This window comes from Pelophylax lessonae (genome assembly GCF_965119305.1).
Source record: "Pelophylax lessonae genome assembly, chromosome: 12".
Lineage (NCBI taxonomy): Eukaryota > Metazoa > Chordata > Amphibia > Anura > Ranidae > Pelophylax > Pelophylax lessonae.
In genome coordinates, this window is record NC_138779.1 from 90,428,808 (window position 1) to 90,453,860 (window position 25,053).

The following is a 25,053-nucleotide window of genomic DNA, read 5'->3' on the forward strand; positions in this document are numbered from 1 at the left end:
TTGTGCATTTATGGAATGCATCTAGCTTTTTTTCTTTTTTTTTTTTTAAACAAGCAATCTAGTGTGCTGAATATGCCAACAAAAATCTCCCAGGCATAAATTCAGCAGGCAAAGTAGGGGTCCTTCATAATGGTCCCAGCAGGTATGCAAATCCAAGAGCTCAAGAACATGAGCAAATGCAACAACAGAGTCACAGAAAAAAAAAAAAAATAGAGGAGTTTGTATGGGGAGGTTCTAGGCATGGTTTTGTGTACTGGAATAATGCTTGGCATTGCATGCTATTGCAGAGTCTGATCTACTAGGACCCCTAGATCCTTTTTCCATCCTGGATTTCCCCAGAGGTTATTCCCCAAATGAGTAACCTACATTCATATTTTTTTATTCCAAGTGTATTACTTTACATTTTTCAATATTAAACCTCATCTGCCGTATAGCTGTCCACTTCTCCATTTTAATTAGGTCTTCTTTTAGAGTTGTTTTATCCTTCTGTGAAATTATTGCCCTGCTTAGCTTTGTATAATCAGCAAACATGGAAATTTAACTGTTTATTCCAACTTCTACTTCATTCATGAACAAGTTAAACAGAATTAGTCCCAGGACATAGCCCTGGGGTTCCCCCGTTTACAACTCTAGACCATTCAGAAAATATGTCACTCTCTAGATATGCTCCTGTAGGCAGTTTTCTATAAAAAGGTACATACAATATCATCAATGCCAAAAAGCATTCATTTTTAAATTAAGTGTTGTTAAGTGTCAAATGCCTTAGGGAAATCTAGATACACTATGTCCACAAAGGCCTTCCCCTATCCAAATTACAACTTACCGTCACATAAAATGTTAAAGTGATTGTAAAGTCTCTTTTTTTTCACTAAAAATAACAAACATGTTATACTTACATCCTCTGTGGAGTTGGTTTTGCAGAGAGCAACCCAGATCCTCCTTTTCGGGTCCCTCTATAGCTCTCCTGGCCCCTCCCTCCCTTTAGTTGCCCCGAAGCAAGCAGCTTGCTATGGGGGCACCCGAGCTGAGCCGCTGCTGTGTGTTTCCATTTAGACCCGCCCCCTTCTCTCTTCATTGGCTAACATACTTTGATTGACAGCAGTGGGAGCCAATGGCGCCATTGCTGTGTCTTAGCCAATGAGGAGAGTCCCAGGTGGCTGAGACTGTCGTAGACAAAGCCGTTTCGAGAGGGGGCTCAGGTAAGCACCCGGGGGGCTGCTGCACACAGGTTTTGGTGGTTGGGTGCTGATTTTGATAATTTTTGGCTGTACTGTGTGTTACGGACTCTAGCCATGGACACTGACAGAGCCATGCAGCATCTGCTGTGCGATTACCATAATGATGGCAAGCATAGTGAGATACTACTTTACACTTGCCTTTGGAGGGGACAGGGAGTGTGTTAAAAAGCAGCTCAGCAGCAACCACTCCTCTTGAACCCCTTTACACCCCAGTAACCAATATGTACAGTGGCAAAAAGGTGGGCTTTAAACACCCAGACGCCGAACATATGCATCGCTTGGCACCCAGCACAAAGACTGAGTTGCCAAAAACAGTTCTGGTCCCAAGAAAACATCAGTAGCTGGCGGGACTGAGTCAGGGGTGGGGGTCAAAAGGAGGCCCCATCAGGTAGGCTGTACGGGGCCCCGTTACAGACAGAGGCCCTGTTTGTTGTCCAGTGGAATGCAGTAACGAATGCTATTGTTTAATACGTCCTTAAAGTATTCCCACTTTTCTTCATTGCTCTTTGTTGTTGCAAGAATTTGATCCTATTCAGTAATGTGTAGTATGAAGCACAGCTTAGTAAAGTTGGATCTTTTGAAATGTCGTTTTCTAGTCCTACCCAACTGTCTTCTTTTCCTAATGCATAGCAAACGTAATTACTCCGTGATCACGGTTTCCTAACGTATCCCTTACTTTCACATTTGCACTCAGCTCTATGTTGTTTGTAATTAGAAGGTCCAGCAAAGCATCATTTCCAGTTGGTGCTTCCACCACTTGACACATGAAATCGTCCTACATTACATTCAAGACATGACTTACATTAGCTGAAAGCAGTTCCCTCTGTCCAATCAATATCAGGATAGTTGGAAGTCCCACCTTGATTTTAACATGTCCCCCCAATCATCTCTACAGTGAGAGGAGAGGAGTCTCATCCTTAACATTAGGGGGCGTATAGCATACACCCACAATTATTTACAGTTTGTTTTGTCCTTTTGAAGCTCCAACCACAAAGACTATCACATTACTAGACCCGTTAGCAATGTCATCGCAACACTCCGAGCCCCCCCAACCCCCACCTTGGCCCTTCCATACAGGGAGTACCCTTGGATAGTCACAAGTCAATCACAAGTCCATGTGAGCTGTCAAGCCAGGTTTCTGATATTTCTACAAGTCAAAATCCTCCCCATATATCACAAGTTCTAGCTCTTTAATTTTATTAACCAGGCTTCTACTTTTTGTGTACATGCCTTTTAATTTTGTACTAGCACTTATTATTTTATCCTTGCTCGCTCTTACAATACAGAAAGTCTCACAACCCTACAAAAATAGCCTACCAGCATTGGTCTTGGAAACTTTAGTTCCACTGTCATCTGGTTTAAGAACCCTATTTTGGACCCCCCCACTGCACTTTGACCCTTGTTCACTCCTCTGTATACCTCTCACTGAGTTCTCCCAGTATATCCTAGTTTCTCCAGTCTTCTAGCCATCTTCTCCCCCAACAGAGGTGCACCCTCCCTTTTTAGGTGCAGTCAGTTTCTGCTGTAGAGCCAGTACTTGAAAAGTTGGCCTAGCTCTCCATGACCCCAAAACTTTGGTTAACATTCCAGCATCTACTGAAATATCAGTATTGGGTGGAGTGACCTTTAAACTGAAACATGTAAAAACTTAAAATGGGCACAGTGAAGAATTAGGAACAGTATAGATGTATTCAAATGGGCAAATAAAGAACACATAGGAACTTAAGGTAGATAAAAAGGTGAACTTGAGCTTTAAAGCCTACTCATTCTCCATAGCAACAGAAAATGTCAGCGCTTCCTCTCCCCAGAAGCCCCATTAGAAATCCTTGTTCCGCTCTGTAGATTCACCCCTGAACTGGCCTGAGCACATCTGCTGCAGAGACTAGGATGAGGAGGGGGGGAAAAAAAAAAATCACATCTAGCAATCAAGCAGAAGCCTGACAAAAGGCAGAGCAGCCTGTGGGGAGACAGTCAATGCAAACACTTCCATTCAATGCGCTAGCATGAATGTCGGCCCTCGCTAATGCAAATGGTTATCCACCCAGCAGAGATAATGGTCTTGAAACACTGCTCTGCAGTCATTTTCCCCAATTTGTCACACAAGCTGAGCTGTCTCGGCTCAATTGGGCGACGCACTGTCGTTTTGAGCTCCCTCTCGCTTTTAATACCATTATTCGGTTTGGTATTTTTCCGAAAGGGATGTAAAAACAAGCAGGAATACCGAGGAAGACTGGAATGTATTTGAAAATGGGTCCTAATTAGAGAGACATACCCTCTGTACGAAGGGTGGTGGTGGAGAGGAATGTTACAAAGTCACTATTGCAGCATGCTGCTTTTAAGTGCAAAAAACAAGATCTTTAAAAAGGTAGAAAACAAAATTTAAAGCAGACATTACACAAATCAATAGGGCTTACGTTGATGAGCTAAATCAAAACCTCTAATGTCATACTAAAGTGAAGATTGAGCCCCAAACCCATTGGTCTTTATTTCTATATCCTATGCTCAGCAGACACCTCCTAGTATCTATAACAACCCTTCATATGTTCCTGTCTCACCGACTACTCGTCCCCTTAGTGTTTACTTCAGGCTTGCCTTTCCTTAAAAAGTAAAATAAACTATTTCACAATAATGTGAAAAACTACAGTACACCTTATATAAATATAGCTTGTTCTACATACTTACACAGACAAACATTAGACCTACATATAAAGGTGATCTATTAACAAAATGACACATGAAATGGACATGGTGTATTTATTTTCATGCTCTAAACAAAAATAATATTTGTCATATGCAAAAATTACACCCCTACATTTACCACCACTTCAAATCCATAATATTAGAAACAGGCCTTCCAGATTAGGTGCTAATGATTAGATCATTGGAGACAAAAGAGTTCACCTTTGTTAAAAAAAAAAAAAAAAGAAAAATGCACAACTTTTTAGAGGCAAAAAAAACCTGGATTTTTGTAAGAACTTACCCGTAAAATCCTTTTCTCTGAAGTTCGACATACGCAGCTCAATCTATTCAGAGACCAGAGGGTTATGCTCCTCCCACTAGAAAAAGGCACTAGGCAGGAAAAAAGTTGACCCACGCCTCTGGGGCTGCAGGCATAACCTCGCACACTCTGCTATCAGCAAGCAGTTTAGTTGCAAATAAAAAACCCAATTCACTCAGAAGTAGAGGGGCAGGTGCTGCGTTTGTCGATGAACTTCAGAGAAAAGGATTTTACGGTAAGTTCTTACAAAAATCCAGTGTTCTCTATCGTTCGACAGACGCAGCGCCATCTATTCAGAGACCATAGGAATGTCCCAAAGCAGTATATTCATGAGGGGTGGGAAGACAACACATAACACAATAACGTAACTCCCCAAAGGCTAAACTTGGCAAACCAGGTAACATGGAGCTCAGCCAGGAACAACCGGAGCTCACCATAAAAAAACATAAAAACCCTCAAAAGACAAACAAAAAAGATTCTCTTTAAACTGCAGCCTGCAAAACCTTGCGGCCAAAGGAAGGATCTGAAGTTGCCCACATAACTACTTTGTAAAAGTTTGTGAACGTGTGCACAGACGACCAAGTTGCCGCCTTGCAAACTTGTAGCACTGACACCTGATGGCGAAAAGCCCAAGAAGCACTTGGCGCTCTAGTAGAATGCACCTTCACTGGGAAAAAAGGAATCCGATCCTTCAGTGAATAAGCCTGAACTACTGTCTGCCTGATCCATATGGATATGGTCGCAGCAGACGCAGCCAATCTCTTACAAGGTCCTTCGGTAAGGACAAAGAGCGTCTGACTTTCTAAAAGACTCAGTGGCCTCCAGGTAAACCCTTCTCACCTGAACCACATCCAAAGAATGCAAGGCAAATTCCTTGGAATGCTTGGGCTTAGGACAGAGTGAAGACAGCACAATGTCTTCATTCAGATGAAAATCAGAAACCACCTTAGGAAGAAAACTGAATTTTTGTAAAATCTTACCTGTAAAATTCCTTTCTCTGAGTCCTCCGACAGTCGCCGCCTCTTCATATTCGTCACATATGGGGTATTAGACTTTGCTCCGAAGGAGTAGCTAGGCAACAGAATATGTTAACATTAAAGCTTTTAACATATCCCACCCTCAAGGGGTGGTCCCCTCAGCCAATACCCTCCTACTTCCTGCAACCATATGTCAGTTTCAGTGGAATAGCAGTAGAGTATACAACCAAACCCCAAAAGAGGGGCGGGGGCGGCGACTGTCGGAGGACTCAGAGAAAGGAATTTTACAGGTAAGATTTTACAAAAATTCCGTTTTCTCTTACGTCCTCCGACAGTCGCCGCCTCTTCATATTCGTCACATATGGGGACTTCCCAAAGCAGTGCAAACATGAGGGGTGGGAAACGCATCCGCACCGAAAGGCAACGCAGTCTCCGCATCAAAGAAAGGAACCTTACCAAAGGAAGGAAACCAGCTGGGCTACAGGAAAAATAATTGCTCAACAGGAGCAACAACCCAGGAAAAGACAAATAACCAGGGGATAAAAAACTTATCCCAACAGCCAGAGGTCCCCAACAAGGGACCCTAGGGAATTGCCGCACTAAGAACCTTGCGGCCAAAGGAAGCATCCGCCGATGCCTGAACATCTACTTTGTAGAATTCTGTGAAAGTGTGCACGGTCGACCAGGTCGCCGCCTTACACACCTGGGCTACAGAAGCCCCATGACAGGCCCAAGACGTACTCAGAGATCTAGTAGAGTGCGCCTTCACAGGCACAGGGGGAACCTTCCCCTGCAAAGCATAGGCCTGTTCAATGGTTTGCCTGATCCATTTGGCGATGGTAGAGGCCGACGCCGCCATGCCCTTCAGAGGACCCTCTGGAAGAACAAACAAGGAGTCCGTCTTTCGAAAAGACTCAGTCGATTTAAGTAAAACCCTTATCGCCCGAACAACATCCAAAGAATGTAGTCTCACCTCCTTTGGATGTTTAGGCTTCGCGCACAGCGAAGGCAAGACAATATCTTCATTAAGATGGAATTCCGAAACTCGCTTCGGAAGAAAAGAAGGATTAGGTCGCAAGACCACCTTATCCAAATGAACAACCAGATACGGAGACGTGCAGGACAAAGCCGCCAGCTCCGACACTCTGCGAGCCGAAGTGATCGCAACCAAAAAGGCGACCTTTTTGGACAACATAGACAACGAGATCTCCCTGATCTGTTCAAAAGGAGCACGTTGTAACACAGATAGAACGAGATTCAAGTCCCAAGGGGGCAGAGGATCCCTCCTAGGAGGAACCAGATGCCGCACTCCCTGAACAAAAGTGCCAACCAAGGAGTTGGAAGCCACGGGACGTTGAAACAGAACAGCCAGCGCAGACACCTGTCCCTTTATCGTAGCCAGCGCTAAACGCTGATCGACACCTGTTTGAAGGAAGGACAGCACTCGGGAAACCGAGTACGTGCGGGGTGAAAACCCCCTGGACTCACACCAGGCAAAATAGGCCTTCCAAGTACGGTAATAAACCTTCCCCGAGGAAGACTTCCTCGCGTTGATCAAAGTATGGACGACCTCTGGGGAGAGACCCTTCTCCTTCAGGACCTCGGTCTCAACAGCCAGGCCGTCAAAGCCAGCGACTGTAAAGCAGGATGGTATATCGGCCCTTGAGACAGGAGATCGTCTCGAAGAGGCAGACGCCACGGGGCGTCGACCGCCAGATTCACGAGGTCTGCGTACCAGGACCGGCGAGGCCAGTCCGGTGCCACAAGAATCACCGTGCTGCGTTCCGAGTGTAACCTGCGAAGGAACCTGGACAGCAACTGAATCGGTGGAAACGCGTACATCAGCTTGTACTGATGCCACGGGGCCACTAGCGCGTCCGACGCGTCTGCCCGAGGGTCGCGCGTCCTTGTCACGAACCTTCTCACCTTGTTGTTGAGACGAGACGCGAACAGGTCCACATCTGGAAGACCCCACTTCGCGCACAACATCTGGAAGACAGCCGGGCGGAGAGACCATTCCCCCTGATCCAGGGTCTGGCGACTCAGATAGTCCGCCTGCCAGTTCTCCACCCCCGGAATGTGCACCGCCGTTATCGCCGGGACATGAGTCTCGGCCCAAGCCAGAATGTTGGCCACTTCTCGAGCCGCTCGGGCACTCCTGGTGCCCCCTTGGTGGTTGATGTAGGCCACCGCCGTGGCATAGTCCGTCTGCACCCGAACCGGGCAGCCCTGCAGCCGGTCCGTCCAGCGATGAAGACAGAGATTTATCGCACGCAATTCCAGAATGTTGATCGGAAGGGAGGACTCCCCCTCCGACCAAGTTCCCTGGGCGGACAGAACGCCCAGAACACCACCCCAGCCCGACAGGCTGGCATCCGTGGTGATTACCGTCCACGAGATAGGACAAAACGACTTGCCCCCGGACACCATCGGGGACTGGAGCCACCACAGAAGGTCTCTTCTGGTGCGATGACTTAACGAGATTTGAAGATCCAGAGATTGAGGTCGCCCGTCCCACATGGACAGGATCTCCGCTTGGAGACCCCGCGTGTGAAACTGGGCGAAGGGAATCGCCTCGAAGGCCGAGACCATCAATCCCAGACATCTCATGCACGTCCGCAGAGACGAGTGCGGAACGTCCCTGAGGGACCCGACTTCCTCCTGAAGAGTTCTGAGTTTGTTTTCCGGCAGGAAGACCTTTGCCTGCACCGAATCTAGGACCATTCCCAGGTTGGGAAGACGAACCGACGGACTCAGTGTCGACTTTGGAAAATTTATCGTCCAACCAAACTCCTGCAGAGTTTGCATCGTGACAGACAGGTCCTTCTCCAGACCCTGGCTGGTCGCAGACCGAACCAGAATGTCGTCCAGATACCCCAGGACAGAAATGCCCTGGGCTCTCAATAATGCCAGAACCGGTGCAAGCACCTTGGTGAAAACCCGCGGAGCCGAGGCGAGACCAAAAGGCAACGCCACGAACTGGTAGTGATCCTCCGCAATGGCGAATCAAAGGTACCTCTGGTGACCCTCGAAAATGGGGATGTGAAGATACGCATCCTTCAAATCGATGGAGGCCATGAACTCCCCCGGAACCAGGGCAGCCACCACCGACCGTAGGGATTCCATGCGGAACTTGCGAACCCGCACAGAGCGGTTTAGAGCCTTCAAGTCCAGAATTGGACAAACCTTGCCCCCCTTCCTGGGCACGGTGAACAGATTGGAATAAAACCCCCGAAATCTGTCCCGATGAGGCACCGGAACCACCACTCCCTGAGCCCTCAGGTCCCGCACCGCCAGGTGCAGGTCCCGTAAACGCTCTGGAGACAGTTGAAGATTTGAGGGAAAAAATCTGCTCTCCGGCCGAGAGAGAAACTCGATCTTGTAACCAGATTGAACGATCTCCTGAACCCATCTGTCCCGCACGCGGGCCAACCAGGGTTGAAGAAAACCGAGCAAGCGTCCCCCCACCCCAAAACTGGGTGAGGGCGCCCCTTCAGGCCGCACTGTTATGGGCTGCGGATCCGGATTGACCGGACTTCCGTTTCCCAGACCAGGGCTTCTTCTGAGAGCCTTGACCTTTGAACGGTTTGCCCTTGTAGTGCGACCGAAAGGCACGAAAGGACCCCTGAGGGGGCCGAAAATTAGCATGCTTCTTCCCAGAAGCCCCCTTAGCCTTGGGGAAATGGGGCAAGAGAGTGCTCTTACCTCCGGTGATCCCCTTAATCAACACATCCAAGGACTCCCCAAAAAGGCGAGACCCATCATAAGGCAGATTGGCTAAGGTCTTACGTGAAGATTGGTCCACCGACCAACATTTCAACCAAACCAGGCGGCGAGACAACACCGCCACGCTGTGCACACGTGCAGCCAACGGGACTAAGTCCAAGTCCGCATCACACAGATACATGACACCCTGGTGGATTTGATCCACCATATCCAGGGTCGCCGGCGAGGCCGAAGCGGCCACTAGGACGCGCCTAAGCATCTGCGTCCAACTTGCGACAGCCTGGGCCGCCATGAGAGAGGCAAACAGAGCCTTAAGCATAGAACCCGTAACAGAGTATGACGGGCAAGAGACTCCAATCTCCTATCCGTGGCATCACGGAACACTGGGGAATCCTCTGCAGGAATCGCAGTGGATTTGTTCAAAACCGCAATTGCGTGATCCACCGGGGGTGGCACACACCACCGTTCATCAGTGGAAGGCGAGAAAGGATAACGCAGCTTGAACCTACTTGGCACAGCAAAAGGTTTGCGTAGATTGCGCCATTGTTCCTTAACAGCGCGCTGAAAATCAACAGTGCAGGGAAAAACCTGCGGCGTCCTGCGTTTTCTCTGCGTCCCATAAGCCGCCAAGGCAGCGGGGGGACACACTTCATCCTGCAAACGCAGCGTTTGTTTTATGGAAGCAATCAATTCATCCATGATTGCAAGCTCTTCAGGCGAGCCAGGGGGAGAATTATCAACCCCTTCAACTTCAGCCTCCACCTCGGACCCCACTAGATCCAGGGAGGAGCGGGACCCCGATAAGGAGACCCTCGCCATAACAGCCCCATCACCTTCACCCTCAGAATCAGAGGAAAGAGAAACTCTGGGTCTCTTAGTAGTTTCCCTGGGGGGGAAACAGCGGTCCCCTGGCTTTCCACCAAGGCGGTAAAAAATTTGCCCTCCTGAGAATCCATTGCCCCAATATCAAATGCCGGATAATAAAGGGTTAACTGCCCCCTTAACAAGCGCGGCGAGCGCAGCCCACCGCACCACACACAAGCACAATGAGACCCCCACAGGGACAATAAAACTGACACAGGCAATGGATAAGAAGGATATAACCTGAGGAAACCCTCGTCGCTGCTGCTGCCTCGATCGGTGTACCCGGGAGAAGAGGAAGTGATGCGGCCAGGGCGCTCTATTAAAGCCTATGGGAGGCTACAAGAAAATGGCCGCCATGCATGTAGAACATGCGGCCGGAGCGAGTGTAGGCAAAATGGCGCCGTTTGGCGCCGAAACCGCCGCTCCACAGTACAGTAATGCACACATGTTATCCATATATAAAAAAACATGGTAGATCGCCGCAGCGATCGCTGTATAGTGCCCAAACATGTCACAAAACATGCCCCACAGCACACAGCTTCTCACACTGACAAGGCTGACACACATAGTGTCACACAGCTCCCCCCCCCCCTTGCAGCCCACAGCATGCAGGCGAGTGATAGGGAGACAAACAGTGAGAACAGAGGCAGGTTACACAGTCCCAGACTGACACCCCCCCCAGACAGACAGGTCCCCACATAGATACACTTACCTCACAATGGCGTGGGGGACCCGCACAGGCGAACAAGCCGCTGCACATGAGGCAGGGAGAGTCGCATACAAGACGCACAGAATGGGGGTTAAGAAACCGCACAGCGTCCAGTGAGGTAGCCACCTCACCAATCATCCCTGCACCGAACAGGGATGGGTCGTTCACTGTGCCAGGAGCGTTACCTGGCTGAACGCTCGATGGCAGGCTGGGAAGCCACTGACCCACGACCTGCGACCAGGGGGATCAGCCCGAGACCCAGCCCGCATGATCCTCTTCATCCGAAGAACTAACTAATGCTGACAAAAAGAACAGCTAAGTAAAGGTAGAGAGAAAACTCAAACAAAAAATCAAAAAAGAAGAAAGAGTCTGGGGCACAATGCCCCAGCACAGAGAGAGCCAGCCACTCCTGACAAGCTAGACATTGAAACTGAGATATGGTTGCAGGAAGTAGGAGGGTATTGACTGAGGGGGACCACCCCTTGAGGGTGGGATATGTTAAAAGCTTTAATGTTAACATATTCTGTTGCCTAGCTACTCCTTCGGAGCAAAGTCTAATACCCCATATGTGACGAATATGAAGAGGCGGCGACTGTCGGAGGACGTAAGAGAAACGACTGATTAGGTCGAAGTACCACTTTATCTCTGTGTACCACCAGACAGGGTGAGTGGCATGACGCCGCCGCCAATTCAGATACTCTGTGGGCAGAAATGATAGCCACCAAAAAGGCAACCTTCTGAGACAATGACAGTAGAGAAATTTCTAATATCTCAAAAAATACCAGATTGAGGTCCAACAGCGGTAGCGGGGACAGTCTCGGGGGAAGACATATTGCGCACTCCCTATATGAAGGTACGAATCAAGGCATGCGTAGCTAACGGGCGTTGGAAATATATAGCCAAAGCCAACACTTGGCCTTTGATAGTGCCCAAATCCAAACGCTGTTCAACTCCTTTTTGCATAAAGGCCAAAACCCTAGCGATCGAAAACAAGCGAGGGTGCACCTTCAGCGAGTCACACCATGAAATGTACACTTTCCACTTACAATGATAAATCTTCCGGACGTCGACTTCCTAGCCTTCAATAGCGTAGGAATCACAGAGTCAGAAAGACCTCTATCCCTCAACACCTGGCTTTCAACAGCCATGCCGTTAAGCCAGCGACTGTAAAGGAGGAAGGAAGATCAGGCCTTGAGACAGCGGATTTCTTGAAATAGATATTCCAACTGAACTCCTGCAGAGTTGTGACAGCGATCGTCCGATCGCCCATCAAGGCTGAATGGGAGTCCGCTCTCAACAGGAGACCGTCTAGGTACCCCAGTACCGCAATCCCGCGTTGGCGTAGCAATGCCAACACTGGTGCTAGCACGTTGGTAAACCCCATAGGAGCAGAGGCGAGACCAAAGGGTAATGCCACAAATTGATAATGCTCTTCTGCCGAGGCAAAGTAAAGAAACCGCTAGTGACCAGCGTAAATAGTTGTGTAGATATGCGTCCTTGATATCTATGGAGGCTAAGAAGACTCCCTGGTGCAGTGACGCCACTACCATACGGATGGATTTCATCCAAAACTTCTGTACCTGCACAAAGCGGTTCAGGGCCTTGAGATCCAGGATTGGACACATCTTGCCCTCCTTTCTGGGCATGGTGAACAGGTTTGAATAAAACCCTTGAAACCGTTCCTGAGAAGGGGCCGGTACAAATCAATCCTTGCGACAGCAAATCGAGTACTGCTCCTCGCAAGTCCCTTAACCCGTCTGGAGATAGGTGAAGATTGGACAGGAAGAACCTGTCCAACGGTCGAGACCAGAATTCGATCTTGTGCCCAGATCGGATCAGTTCGTGAACCAGTTTGTCCTGAATCAATGAGGTCCAGGGTTCCAAAAAGAAATAAAGATGTCCCCCCGACCCCAGAAGCGGGTGAGGGCGTCCCCTCATGCAGACGAGGGCTTGTCTGCAGATCCAGACTGGCCGGTCTTGGACTTCTCCAACCATGATTTCTTGCCGAATCCAGGGATGTGTCACACATGAACACCAGGGCTTGAGCCAACTGGTCCATTAGTTCCAGCACCGCTGGGGGGAGCCGTTCTGCTTCCGTAGCTGTCTGTGAAAGGTAGTATTTAAAATGGAACCCGTTATCACGTGGAGATGGCGGGACAAAGACTCCACCCATCTATCCACAGGGTCCGCAAAAGGTTGGTGACTCTTCCACTGGTATTTAACCTGGACACCAGGTGAGCCACCTTTGGCGATACAGTCCACCTAGAGGAAACTGCCTCCGCAAAGGGGTAACGCCGTGCAAAATGCTTAGGCACCACCAGCACGTGCTTAATGCGGCGCCATTGTTCATCCACAATATTATGTTCCCTTGTCCGATTTATGGGATTTGCGGGAGCCAAAAGACAACTGCATACCCGGAGCTGTGGAATCATCAGCCAATTTTAAAGCTTCCCACAAAGAAGCCATCAGGGCTTCCACCAATGCGAGTTCCAGCATGGCGGCTGATGACAGGTCCTCTCAACCATCAGAATACTAAGACACCGACCCCTCAGGGTGGGCTACATCGTGGCCAAATCTGCCTCAGAGTCCAAGGACCCTGCTGATGTAGGCGAAGGCAGTGGGTGTTTGCGGCTGGCAACACTGGAAGTGACAAAATCTACCTTAGACATCAGATTTTGCAAAGGCAAATAATGGCAAGATATCAGGCTGGGACTGTGACCCAAAAGGTTGTGCAGTTGCTCCCAGGGGGTCCGCAGGTGAAATTTTATCCTGGGACTTCATGTTACACCGATTTAAAAATTTGAGCAGTATCCTTTTAAGACCGCCAAAAACGCGATCCCACCGCTGTTACTGCGGGCTCTCAATCCCTGACTAATATAGCGAATAGCGGAGTGGATGAGGAAAAACCACAGGAAAACCCCAACAAAACGTTACCAGACCACTCAGGAGACTGTCAGCATGTGCTATGCAAAACAAAAGTGACACTGACTGCACAGGAAAAGGAAGAACAAACTCTGCCTCTATAATTAGAAAGCCATGCCGCACACCTGTCCAGCTAGTGTAGCTCAGGAAAATGGCCGCTCAATGCATTCAGATTGGGGAATAAAAAATGGCTGCCCATGTATTTCAATAGGAACAGAAAACATGATCCACAACAAAATGGCGGCCCCACGGCACGCCATGCGGTTCTCCAGGACCCCCAACAGGGGTCCTAGAACAGTAGGCATCGGAAGGTCCCTAAACAGGGACCCCCATCAGGACAAGCCACTCCCACCAATTAAGTGCCACAACGGCCGAAATATTACCGCCCCCCAAGGTAAAAACTGCTAGGGGTAGAGGAATGCTGAGGGGTATACAGGCCCAGTGCCCTGAGAAGCCAGGGGAACCGAGGGAGCCCATGGGTTTGACTATTCCAGGAAGGGGGCCCACGTCCACCCTGCGACCGCCAGAGGCGTTTTGGGGGACAATCTACTCACCATACCACAAAACCAAGTGGGCACCACTCTGAAACAGAGCACCTCTCACCCAGGATGGGGGTGCTGTCAGCCAGGGGGAAATCTGCGACTCAGGGCATTCCAGGTCGTTTGCATCCCAGCGAGGACTTGCCACGACAGTGCCTCGACGGATGGGGACGAGCCTTTCGAGTGGACGAGGCCTAGTTCTGGACTATAACCTGCTCGTTGGCCAGGCTGGGAGACCTTAAGGATCTAGATTATCCAGTGCGAAACCGCAGCCAGCTGTTGCTTTAGTTCCTCAGGATCTTGGTCCTCAGGAACTAACTAGTGAAAATAAAAAAAAAAATCACATCTAATAAAACATTCCCATTAAAAGCTAAGACCGAAGTCTCAGCATGGAGCTAGGTCCTATTCCTTAAACCATGCAGAAACAAAGTGCTTGTTGGTAGCAGAGTGTGTGGGGTTATGCCTGCAGGGACAGCCCCATAGTCGTAATTAAACTTTTTTCCTGCCTAGTGCCTATTCCTAGTGCGAGGAGCATAACCCTATGGTCTCTGAATAGATGGAGCTGGGTCTGTCGATGAACGATAGAGAAATGTGCATTTCTTATTTTATTTTTTACTAGGAGCCTGGAAAGCATTGTTCCTGCAGACTGTCAAGTTTATCTGTTTGCTCGTACCTCATACGAACAGGCAGTTACACACACAGACAGGAAGAGACAGACAATGAACTAACCTAGAGCGGTCAACAGAAATGAGAACTACAAGCGGTCAGCCGCAAAGGCTCTCAGGAGTTGTAGTTCTCCCTTTCACAGAACTCTGAATGAATGAAGCAGCCAGTGTTTTTTTTTTTTTTTAAATAGTGACAAGTTTGGAGAGAAAATCCCTGGCTTGCTATCACTGGAGGCAGTGGATCAAGGAGTGGCTGGAGTGGAAAGAGATGGAACCGGTCTTATTTAATTGTCAGACATCTAGGGTATGGTGTTCGCTTTGCTACTGATGTGTGTGATGATCCTTGCTAAGCAATAGCGCTTTAGCAAAGGTTGAGGATGCCCATGAAAGATGTGATTTACTAAGAATTTGGTGAGAAAATTAAAGATATCTCCAATTTTTTTTATTTAAATCAATCATTGCACTATAAGGAAAACAACTTCTCAATGGTGTAGATTTCAAATTACTGCTAATTTGTCTTTTACTGGCTGGCCCAGCAAACTCAGCCCAAGAGCTCAACTTTTAATGTTAATAGAAGTCTCCAAGAGCCCCAAAATTTAATTTGAGGATAAACTCTTGCAACAGTTGGTTTCAAGTGTATACATCAACAATCAAAAAAAGATTAACAGGCAGATCATGCAAAGAAATCCATAAACTTGCAACTGAAGGAATCTTTTATGAACTAGTGGTCACAAATTTCTGATAAGGGGGCAATGCCAGTTTCTGAGGGTGCACTTTCTTTTTCCACAATCAGCGATTACATCTATTAATATGTGTTAAATTACTGAAAAGGCAAATTTTGTTTGTTTTTTGTCAAGTATATCACCTTTATCTGTAGGTACTATTTGATTGAAAATGTAAATGTTTGTTTGAACATATTGTAAAAGTAAGCAACTTTTATAGGATGTACCTCTTCACATGACTGTAAATGCTTATACAAAGTGTTCTTTCCATAACATCTTTATTTATTCAAGTACCTTTGAACTTGCTAGAAAAAAGGACTACTCCAGAAGAGTCTATTCCCTAGCACAGCCCCCTTCCTCCTTGCACATTATAGTCTTCTCCCTGTCTAATTGACTCCTCCACATGAGCCATTATTGAAATCTGCGGCTTGTAGTTCTATGATAAGTCATACCTTAGCTTTGCCAAATCCAGCCCAAAAAGTTACTTTAGTCACTTACCTGCCAAGCGACACCCAATTTAGAGATCTCACGACCAGACATGCCTTCGGTTATTTTTGCCAGCTCCGTACATTTCTTTCCATAGTCAAATTGGGCAACTTTCAAACGTCTACAGAAAAAGAACGTTAAAGCAGATTGTTAGAAAAGCCAAGGGGTGATCTAATGCACTGTCAAAATATAGCTAATTGAGCACTTTTCTCCACGAGGGAACTGTACGTGGCACAGGACAATGGCTCTGAGGCCTGAAGGTACAGATCTGTATGTTGCGAGAGAACTGAAAAGCTATTGCACAAACATGAAAGAGATCTTTGTTTACACAGCTTATTAAGACACCACAGTTTCACTTGAGTGTACAGTGGAGATATACTGTATATAGTCTATACATCCCTGTAAAAATGCCATGTTTTTTTAGATGTAGAAAAAAAAATTAAATAATAATCAACCAAGATAAATCACTTTTTCCATTTTTAATATGACTTCTAATCCATGCAATTCAGTTAAATAAACTGAAATTTTTATAGGGGGGAAAATATAAAAACAAACAACCTTCAATAATGTGGTTCCATTATTATGCACAACCTTAAATTAATACTTTGTTGAAAAATGTTTTTATTTTTCAGTCTTTTGGGGTATATCAGCTTGGCACATCTAGCATTGAGAATCTTTTCCCACTTTTACTTGCAAAAGCGACCCAAAATCGGTCAGATTGCGAGGGCATCTCCTGTGCCAAGCCCTCTTCAGATCACCCCACGGATTTTCAACTGGATTCAGGTCCAGGCTCTGGCTGGGCCATTCTAAAGCTTTAATCAACTTCTGGTAAAGCCATTCTTTTTCTGATTTGGACGTCCCTCCACCTTGACAAAATTTGTTTTCAACATTTTTTACAAATATCTGAAAACTGTGGCGTTCATTTGTATTCAGCCTGAGTCAATACTTTGTAGAACTATCTTTCTATACAAGCATGGCACATCCTGCCTTGGAATGCTCTGCCAACTCTTCCTTGCAAAAGCGCTCCAAATCCTATTGGATTCAGGACAGGGCAGTGGTGGGACTCCAAAACTTTGATCTTCTGGTGCTTGCAGAGCATCAAAGGGATCTCATTGTTGGAATGTATCAGTCAAGAGAAGGGTACCCAATATTTCCAAGGCATTAGATATACTATGAAACACAGTAAACATGGTCATCCACAAGTGGAGAAAATATGGCACAACCGTGACGATAATCTAGACCGAATTGAGGGAGGACAGGTATGCGTGGAGTAGTGGTGATCAATTTGAATAGACCACTGCCCCTTTGGACCTGCCATAATATTAAGGACACCAAAAAGGAAAATGGTGTAATGGTCCCTGGGACAGAAGATAATGCAGAAGGGGCCATGGAGATTCTGCCAGAAGTCAGAGTATGTTTAAGTACCATGTCCTCCTGGGCCGATTTGGTGTAATAAAAATCTGGGGTATGCCCTCCATCTTGATTCTGCAAAGCAGACAAGGGAGGGGTTGGCGAGGCATATAAGGAGTAGATCAGGTGGAATGGATACAGCCGAGTCACCAGACTCACCAAGGATGTGGATAGCAGACAGGGCAGGACCATACAGTCTTTGTGTATAAGAGGACCGTGTTAGTTTCCCTTTGAGCCGCATTACTTCTAGTGCCTCCTAGATGGTGTTGTATGCCATTGTCAATGCAGTGCACTCTGCAACTAGATTCCCATCAGATGACTTCCCCCAATTGAGAGGTCCAGAGTTGAAGGTACAACCGAGTTCCAGGATGTTAATGGGAAGCCAAGTTTCCACTTTACAGAGACTGCGGCTCAGGACTCCTCCCTAGCCCCATAGTCTGGCATCCATAATAGGAACTTCGTATGTGTTCGAGGAAAGGGTTTCCCCTAACATCAGTGTTGGTTCGAGATCAATCATGCCAATAAGAGTCTGGCTTTGTAGGTCAGATGCATGGGGAGGTCCATGGACAGAATGTTACATTGTATTGATCTGGAGTGAAACTGGGCATACAACACTGCCTAAAGGAATCTACCATCAGACAAGATCCTTCATGCAGGCGTGAATCAAGGGTCAACCCTAAGACAGATGGGCTAGTGACAGAGTGGTAGAACTAAGGTTTGTCCTGAGTCAGGAAGATCCTGGACAGAAAAGAATCCAGTGTCAGGCTCATATACTCTATTCGGCAAGTCAGGTCCAGTGAGGGCTTCCAAAGGTCAAGGATCTGTATTGTCTGTTAGACTTGGCTGACTGGGATAAGAAAAACTGATTCTTTAGCAAGAGATAATCCAGCTAACCCAACATGTATCCCAAGAATTAAGCTAGGACCAGGACAATCACCTTGGTGAAAACCCAGGGGAAGGACAAAACATGGGATTTTTGACTTACCGTAAAATCCATTTCTCGGATGTTCATTGACGGACACAGCTCCTGATCGTCTTAACTATTGGGTTATGCTGCCCCCTACAGGAGTAGGACACTAGGCAAAAAAAAAAAAAATTTACTTACTGGTAACGTCTTTTCCAGTAGTCTTTCAGGACAGGCACCTTTGAGAGAACCTGGCTCCTCCAAACTCAGGAAACACCACCCAAATCATCAAGATTTAAAACCACCTGCCGGCTGGCTGCCTCAGTTCTTAAAGAGTACCTCCGGCCACTGGGGAGACACAAGTATAAATCATACCAACCTCTCTCCTCTGATCCTCTTATGTTCAGATCTTCTCTTCGGGTGTGTAATGGTGCTGTCCTGAAAGACTACTGGAAAAGACATTACCAGTAAGTAACTTTATTTTACCCTAATCGTCTTTCAGGACAGGCACCTTTGAGAGGATAATCGAGTAATTACCTTTAGGGTGGGACTACCGCTTGAAGGACCTTCCGGCCAACAGGCCTGATCCTTAGCGGACAGTAGGTCCAGTCTGTAATGCTTGGTAAAGGTTGTATAACTGAACCAGGTTGCTGCCCGACAGATCTGCTCTGGGGGAGCACCAGCTCTTTCCGCCTGGGAAGCCACCATAGTTCTATTCCTATAGGGGCCTCCCTCCCGGAAGAAGTATAGGCCTGGCTACTGGCTAGCCTAAGCCATCTGGCTATAGAACGTCTAGATGCTTTAGTACCTCTATTAGCACCAGCAAATAAGACAAAAAGGGAATTAGATTTCCTAACTTCCTTTGTACCAGCTATGTATCGAAGAACACATCTTCTAACATTCAACTTTTGAAAATGTACTTCCTGTTCCTTCACAGGAATTAAACAAAAAGTAGGTAGAACGATTTCCTGGTTTCTATGAAACTTCAAGACCATCTTAGGAAGGAAAGAATGATCTGTTCTAATGTGATTCAAACCAATTTGTAGAAATGGGAGACTGGTACACCGATCTCTGCCTGCCTAAAACCCCACCCTAAAGCCCCAAAGAACCGAATCTCCTAGGGATCTTTGCCAACTATATCTCCAAGAAGACACACATGACCGAAACCTGGCTTTTCAGGGTGCCCTTTATTTGCCCCGTCTTGTAGAAATTTCAGTACTGTTACTGGATTATCTACATTTTGGTGTGCTTCTTGCACAGCAGCATTTGAAATGCTTCCATATTTTAAGATAAATGATCTGCGTTTCCTTTTTCTTGCCTTTAAGCAGAGTTGTCAACAGCTGATCTGAAAATCCTTTGTTTCTCAACAACTGTTCCTCAGAAGCCAAGCTGCGAGGTCCCAACGTTCCACCCGTGGACAGAAAACTGGGCCTTGATAGAGAAGGTCCTCCCGAACTGGTAGAATCCAGGGAGGTTCCACTGTCAGTTTTTTCAGAATCAAGAACCACGGTCTCCTGGGCCAGTGTGGTGCTTATGAGGATCAAGATAGTCTTTTCTTCCTGAAATTCTCAGAACTGCCGGTAGTATTATCGGCGGGGGGAAGGCATACCATTTGGGGAAAGACCAAGTTTGTGCCAGGGCATCTATTTCTAGAGCCCCGTCCCATCTGTTCAGGGAAAAAAAGAGATGCGACTTTGAATTTCCAAACCCATTTCTGGGTAATCCACCTGAAGACCTCTTGGTTTAGAGTCCAGTCGCCCTCTTTTTAAGGTTTTTCCACTTGGGAAGTTGGCCAAATGGTTCAATTCTCCTTTGAGGTGAAACGCAGAGGGATAGCCCTTATTGAAAAGATTGAATCCATTCTGAATTTTATGTAAACAATCAAGAGATTTAAGGGCTTTAGGTTTTAAATTGTATCACACTGACGGCAAATATGCTTTCACCTACACACATATCCATTCACCATGGAAACTTTAGAGAGGTGATGGGTAGCATAGGTGGGATCTGAACCCATGACCTGACTGTTGATAGATCAGAGCGCTAACCACAAAGCTACCGTGTTGATCTTAGGGTGGGACTACCAAGAATCTACGTCCTTGTTTGATGGGAATATATATATATATACACATACACACACACACGTACGTACGTACATATATATATATATATATATATATATATATATATATATATATATATATATATATATATATATATATATTTTTTTTTTTTTCGATCTGCGGTTTGATCCAAAAGTCATTTCCAAATCCGGACCGAACAGGTGATCCCCCGAAAAAGGAATCCTACAGAGCTTGGCCTTGGATCCACTGTCCCTCTGCCAAGTCTTTAGCCAAAGAGCTCTTTTTGCTGAATTGGCTAAAGCTGAAGACCTAGCGGACCTGTGTACCGATTCCACCGATGTGTCCGCAATATACGCCACACTACGAAGAAGCATGGGGAAGGAAGACAGGATTGTTTCCTTCGCACTGCCAGCCTTGAGGTGTGCCTAAATCTGTGTTAGCCAATGTTCCAGATTACGGGCAACTACTGTAATGGCCATGGCTGGGTTTAAGGTTCCCTAAAAAGGAATTTGACGTCTTTTCTTCAGAAAAAGGGAACCCTCTTTTCAGAACCTGCTTCCCCAGGAGCAGTCCCTGCGGCCTGTGCCTCCGACAGCTTCCTGGAGGGGCTCACCGAAAAGTCTTTCCTGCTGTCCCCTAGCATGCGACTGTAGAACCAGCGAATTTTCATCGGGCCCGCTCTCCTAACATGACCCGGAACCGGAAGTCATGGGTGATGGCAGAAGTGCCCGCCCCAACCAGAAGTGACGTCCGTCATCTGACCCAGCTGCTCCAAGTCGGCTGCAGGGCAGGAGGCGGCTTGCACCTCCACCGAATGCTCTCCCTGAGCGTGGAGAGTAGGCCCCCCCCAGTATGGAAGCTCCCCTGAGCAGGGCTGGGGTGATAAGTTTTTCGGCCGACGGGTAGGTGGGATGTTCTCCGCCCGCAGTCTCTGTCTTTCGGCCCCCTTTTAGAGAGCCTGACTCCTTCTGTTAGCTCCAGCCTCCTGGCTGCTTCAGCCAAGGTTCCTTGGACAGTGTCTCCCCGCTGGAGGAAACACCAGAACTGAGGCAGCCAGCCGGCAGGTGGTTTGAATCTTGATGATTTGGGTGGTGTTTCCTGAGATGGGAGGAGCCAGGTTCTCTCAAAGGTGCCTGTCCTGAAAGACGATTAGGGAAAAAAAGTTTGGCTACGCCAATGGGCAGTCCCAAGGGGTATACTCTTTCTCTCGGCTATAGGTACTTAGTTTTGTTACAAGCAGTGTCAGAAGAATTACAACTTCACAGAGGGGTGGGTGCTGTGTCCATCAATGAACATCAGAGAAATGGATTTTGCGATAAGTCAAAATTTTCTCTTTCATTCATTGATGGACACAGCTCCTGATCTTCTTAACCATTGGGATGTCCCAAAGCAGTTTTTAAAAACATGAGGGGTGGGAACAGCAAAAAAGAAATTCCCAAGGCAAACTACTGTATAGCCAACCAGGACAACTGGAGCTCACCTTAAAAAAAAACAATACACCCTCAAAGAGGACTGGGTCCTCTAAACAGCAGCCTGCAATACCTTGCAGCCAAAGGAAGCATCTGCAGATGCCAACACATCCACTTTATAGAACTGCAACGACGAGACTACCAGGTGGCCGCCTTGCAAACCTTGGTCACTGACGCCTGATGATGTAAGGCCCAAGAGGCACTGAGCGCCCGAGTAGAGTGCGCCTTGACAGGGAAAGGACCCTTGATGGAATAGAATCACAGTCTGTCTGATCCATCTGGAAAAATGGTCAGAGAGGAAGCAGACAACCATTTCTGAAGCCCATCCGTAAGCACAAATAGGGAATCTGATTTCCTAAAAGACTCGTAGCTGTCAGGTACACCCTAATCACCCAGACCACATCCAAGACATGCAAAGCAAATTCATTCAGATGTTTTGACCTGGTACAAAGGGAAGGCAACACAATGTCTTTATTCAAATGAAAATCAGAGACAACCTGTGGAAGGAACGGCGGACGGGGGGGCGGACGGAGGGGGTGGTTGGGCGAAGAACCACCTTATCACCGTTTAAGGTGAACGACAGGGTAACGCAGCCAATTCCAACACCATGCACGCAGAGGTGATAGCCCCCAAAAAGGGCACCTTTTGGGACAGTGTCACCAGGGGAATCTCCCGAAGAGATTCTCAAAAGGAGGCTTCTGGAAGACAGAGCACCAAATTCTCAAGGTCTCAAGGCGGCAACAGATACCGCACTGGAGGGGTCAAGTGCCTAACTCCCTGAAGTATGCATCAAGGAGTATGTGGCCAAGGGCCTTTGAAAGAAGACCGCTAAGGCCGACACTTGACCCTTGATAGTACTCAAGGCAAGTCTATGCTCAACCCCTCCCCCCCAATTGAAGAAAGGTCAATTGAAGATGAACCCCAAGAGACTCACCACGCAATGTACTTTTTCCACGTACAATGGTAGAGCTTCCTAAAAGTAGATTCCATAGCTTTTAACAGCGTTGGAATCACCGACTATCCATCAGTACCTGGCGTTCAACAGCCAAGCCGTCAAAGCCAGCGATTGTAAAGCAGGATAGAAGATTTTTCCTTGGGACAGCAGATCCTCTCAGAGGAAGCTTCCAGGGAATGTCGGCAACCAGCCGCACCAAGCTCGGCGATGCCACTAAAATCTAAAATGAACAGAATCCCTTCTGCCTCCATCCTGCATAGAAGTCTTGGCAGAAGCTTGAGAGGAGGGAAGGCATAAATCAGACGATACCGATTCCCACAGGGCCACCAGCGCATCCGTGGTGTCCACTAGAGGATCCCGTGACCGAGCCACAAAACCCTTCCAGTGTCCAGACCCCCCAAGCAGAAATTTTGCCGAGGACGCATCCCCAACCAGGACAGGCTGGCATCCGTGGTGACCACTGTCCAGTACAAGGGGAGGAAGGATTTGCCCAGCCGAAGCAAAAAGCCACCATATCAGGGACTCCGTCGGATCTGATTGTCCAGAGACTACGGATTCTTGTCCCATTCGGCCAGAATCTCCCTTGCTGGGACCTCGTATGGAACTGTGCAAACGGAACTGCCTCGAAGGTAGACACCATCAGGCCCAGCACCCAAATGTAAGTCCGGAGGGATTACCATCTGCTGGAGAGCAGGACACGAATTACAGCCTGCAGTTTTGTCCAAAGGAAGGAGCACTCTGGCTATGGCCGAGTCCAGAGTCAGACCCAGATAGTCAAGCTTTGTGGACAGAACCAGAGCAGATTTCTGAAAATTCAGAATGCAGCCAAAAACCCTCAAGCTCGTATGGGGATTTCCAGGTTCTCCACCAGAATAGTAGGAGATGGTAGTCCAAGTAGCCCAGTACCACGATCCCCCATTGGCGTAACAATGCTAGCACCGTGGCCAACACTTTCGTAAAGACCCGGGGAGGAGAAGCGAGACCAAAGGTGAACGCCACAAACTGATAATGCTCCTCTCCCACGGCAAAGTGGAGGCTGCGTGAAGCGGAGCGTTGGAGACGACATATTGGAATGTAAAGGTAAGCGTCCTTGATGTCAATGGAGGCAAGAAAAATTCCCCCTGATGCAGGGAAGCCACCACGATGCAAACACATTCAGTTCTGAATGTCTGCACCTGCACAAAGCAGTTCAGCGCCTTGGGGTGCAGAATTTGATGCACATTGCCTTCCTTCCTGTGGACTGTAGAAAGGTTTGAGTAAAACCCCTGAAAACGTTCCGAAATCGGAACCATCACCCTTTAAAAAAAAAAAAAGGTCTTGAAAAGAGCCTTTAAGTGGACCGGAGACAGCCGCACGTTGGAAGAAAGAATCTTACCAGAGGGTAAGAACGAAACTTGATCTTGTAGCCGGACTGAATGACCTCGTGGACCCACCTGACGTACCAGGGGAGTCCACGGGTCCGGGAACCAGCGAAGACGTCCTCCCACCCCAGATACGGGTGAGGGCGCACCACTGAAGGGGCCTTGTCCGCGGGTCTGGGGAAGCCCGTTCTTGATTTGCCAGACCAAGTTTGCTTGGATCCTCCAGAGGAGGCCCCAAAGGGCCTTGATTGCTTGTCAGTTGACCCTGAGGGACGAAAAAACCTATGAGCCGAGGAGGGGGCCAACGTCTACGACAAGGGTCCTTGCCCTTAGTAGCCTGCGGAAGAAAGGTACTCTTCCCTCTGAGACCTTTAACGAGGTCATCCAGGGTAGCATCAAACAGGTGATCTCCTTGAAAGGGAAGATCAGTCAAGGCATTTTTTGAAGTCTTGTCCGCAGAACAGAATTTGGGCCAAAAGACACGCCGAAGGACCACTGCCAAAACAGAGAGCCAAGCCACTAGGGGAGCAGCATCCAAAGAGGCATCACAGTTAAACTGCAGCCCCTGGACCAGCTGGTTCGCCAGCTCAGCAAAGGCAGGGGTAAGTTACTCCCCCTCCAGGTCATGGCGCAAAAGCCTAGCCCATTCCCTCAGAGTCTGCGACAACAGGGCAATAGTTAATATCGGCCTCAGTGCTGAACCAGCCAGGGTGTACATATTTTGGCCCACAGACTTCCTGTCAGCCAAGTCCTTAAAGGCCGGGGACTCGTCAATTGGAATCATGGTTGCCTTGTTTAATCTGGAAACCGGAGGGTCCACCACCAGTGGAACAGTCCGCTTCTTAAGGGACTCCTCATAGGGGGTATCACCTACCAAAATCGCTTAGAGACCTCAAGGGGATGCTTTGGTCGTCCCCACTATTTTAGTGACAATTCTGTCAAAATAGGAGGGAAAAGGGAACACCTTTTCCGCTCTGGATGGCTTGTGAATGCCAAAGGGAACCTGTGCCTCCGCCGCAGCTTCATC

At 47.8% G+C, this 25,053-nt stretch overlaps 1 protein-coding gene across 1 annotated transcript in view; it reads right to left on the bottom strand.

Annotated features, from left to right (window-relative positions):
* The window catches only part of ATAD3A (ATPase family AAA domain containing 3A), a 168,499-nt gene that overhangs the window by 46,268 nt on the left and 97,178 nt on the right, over window positions 1-25,053 (bottom strand). Inside the window, exon 15 of the mRNA XM_082273194.1 lies at window positions 15,859-15,967. Within this exon, the coding sequence (XP_082129320.1) occupies window positions 15,859-15,967 (109 nt within the window). The remainder of the gene's footprint in view (window positions 1-15,858; window positions 15,968-25,053) is intronic.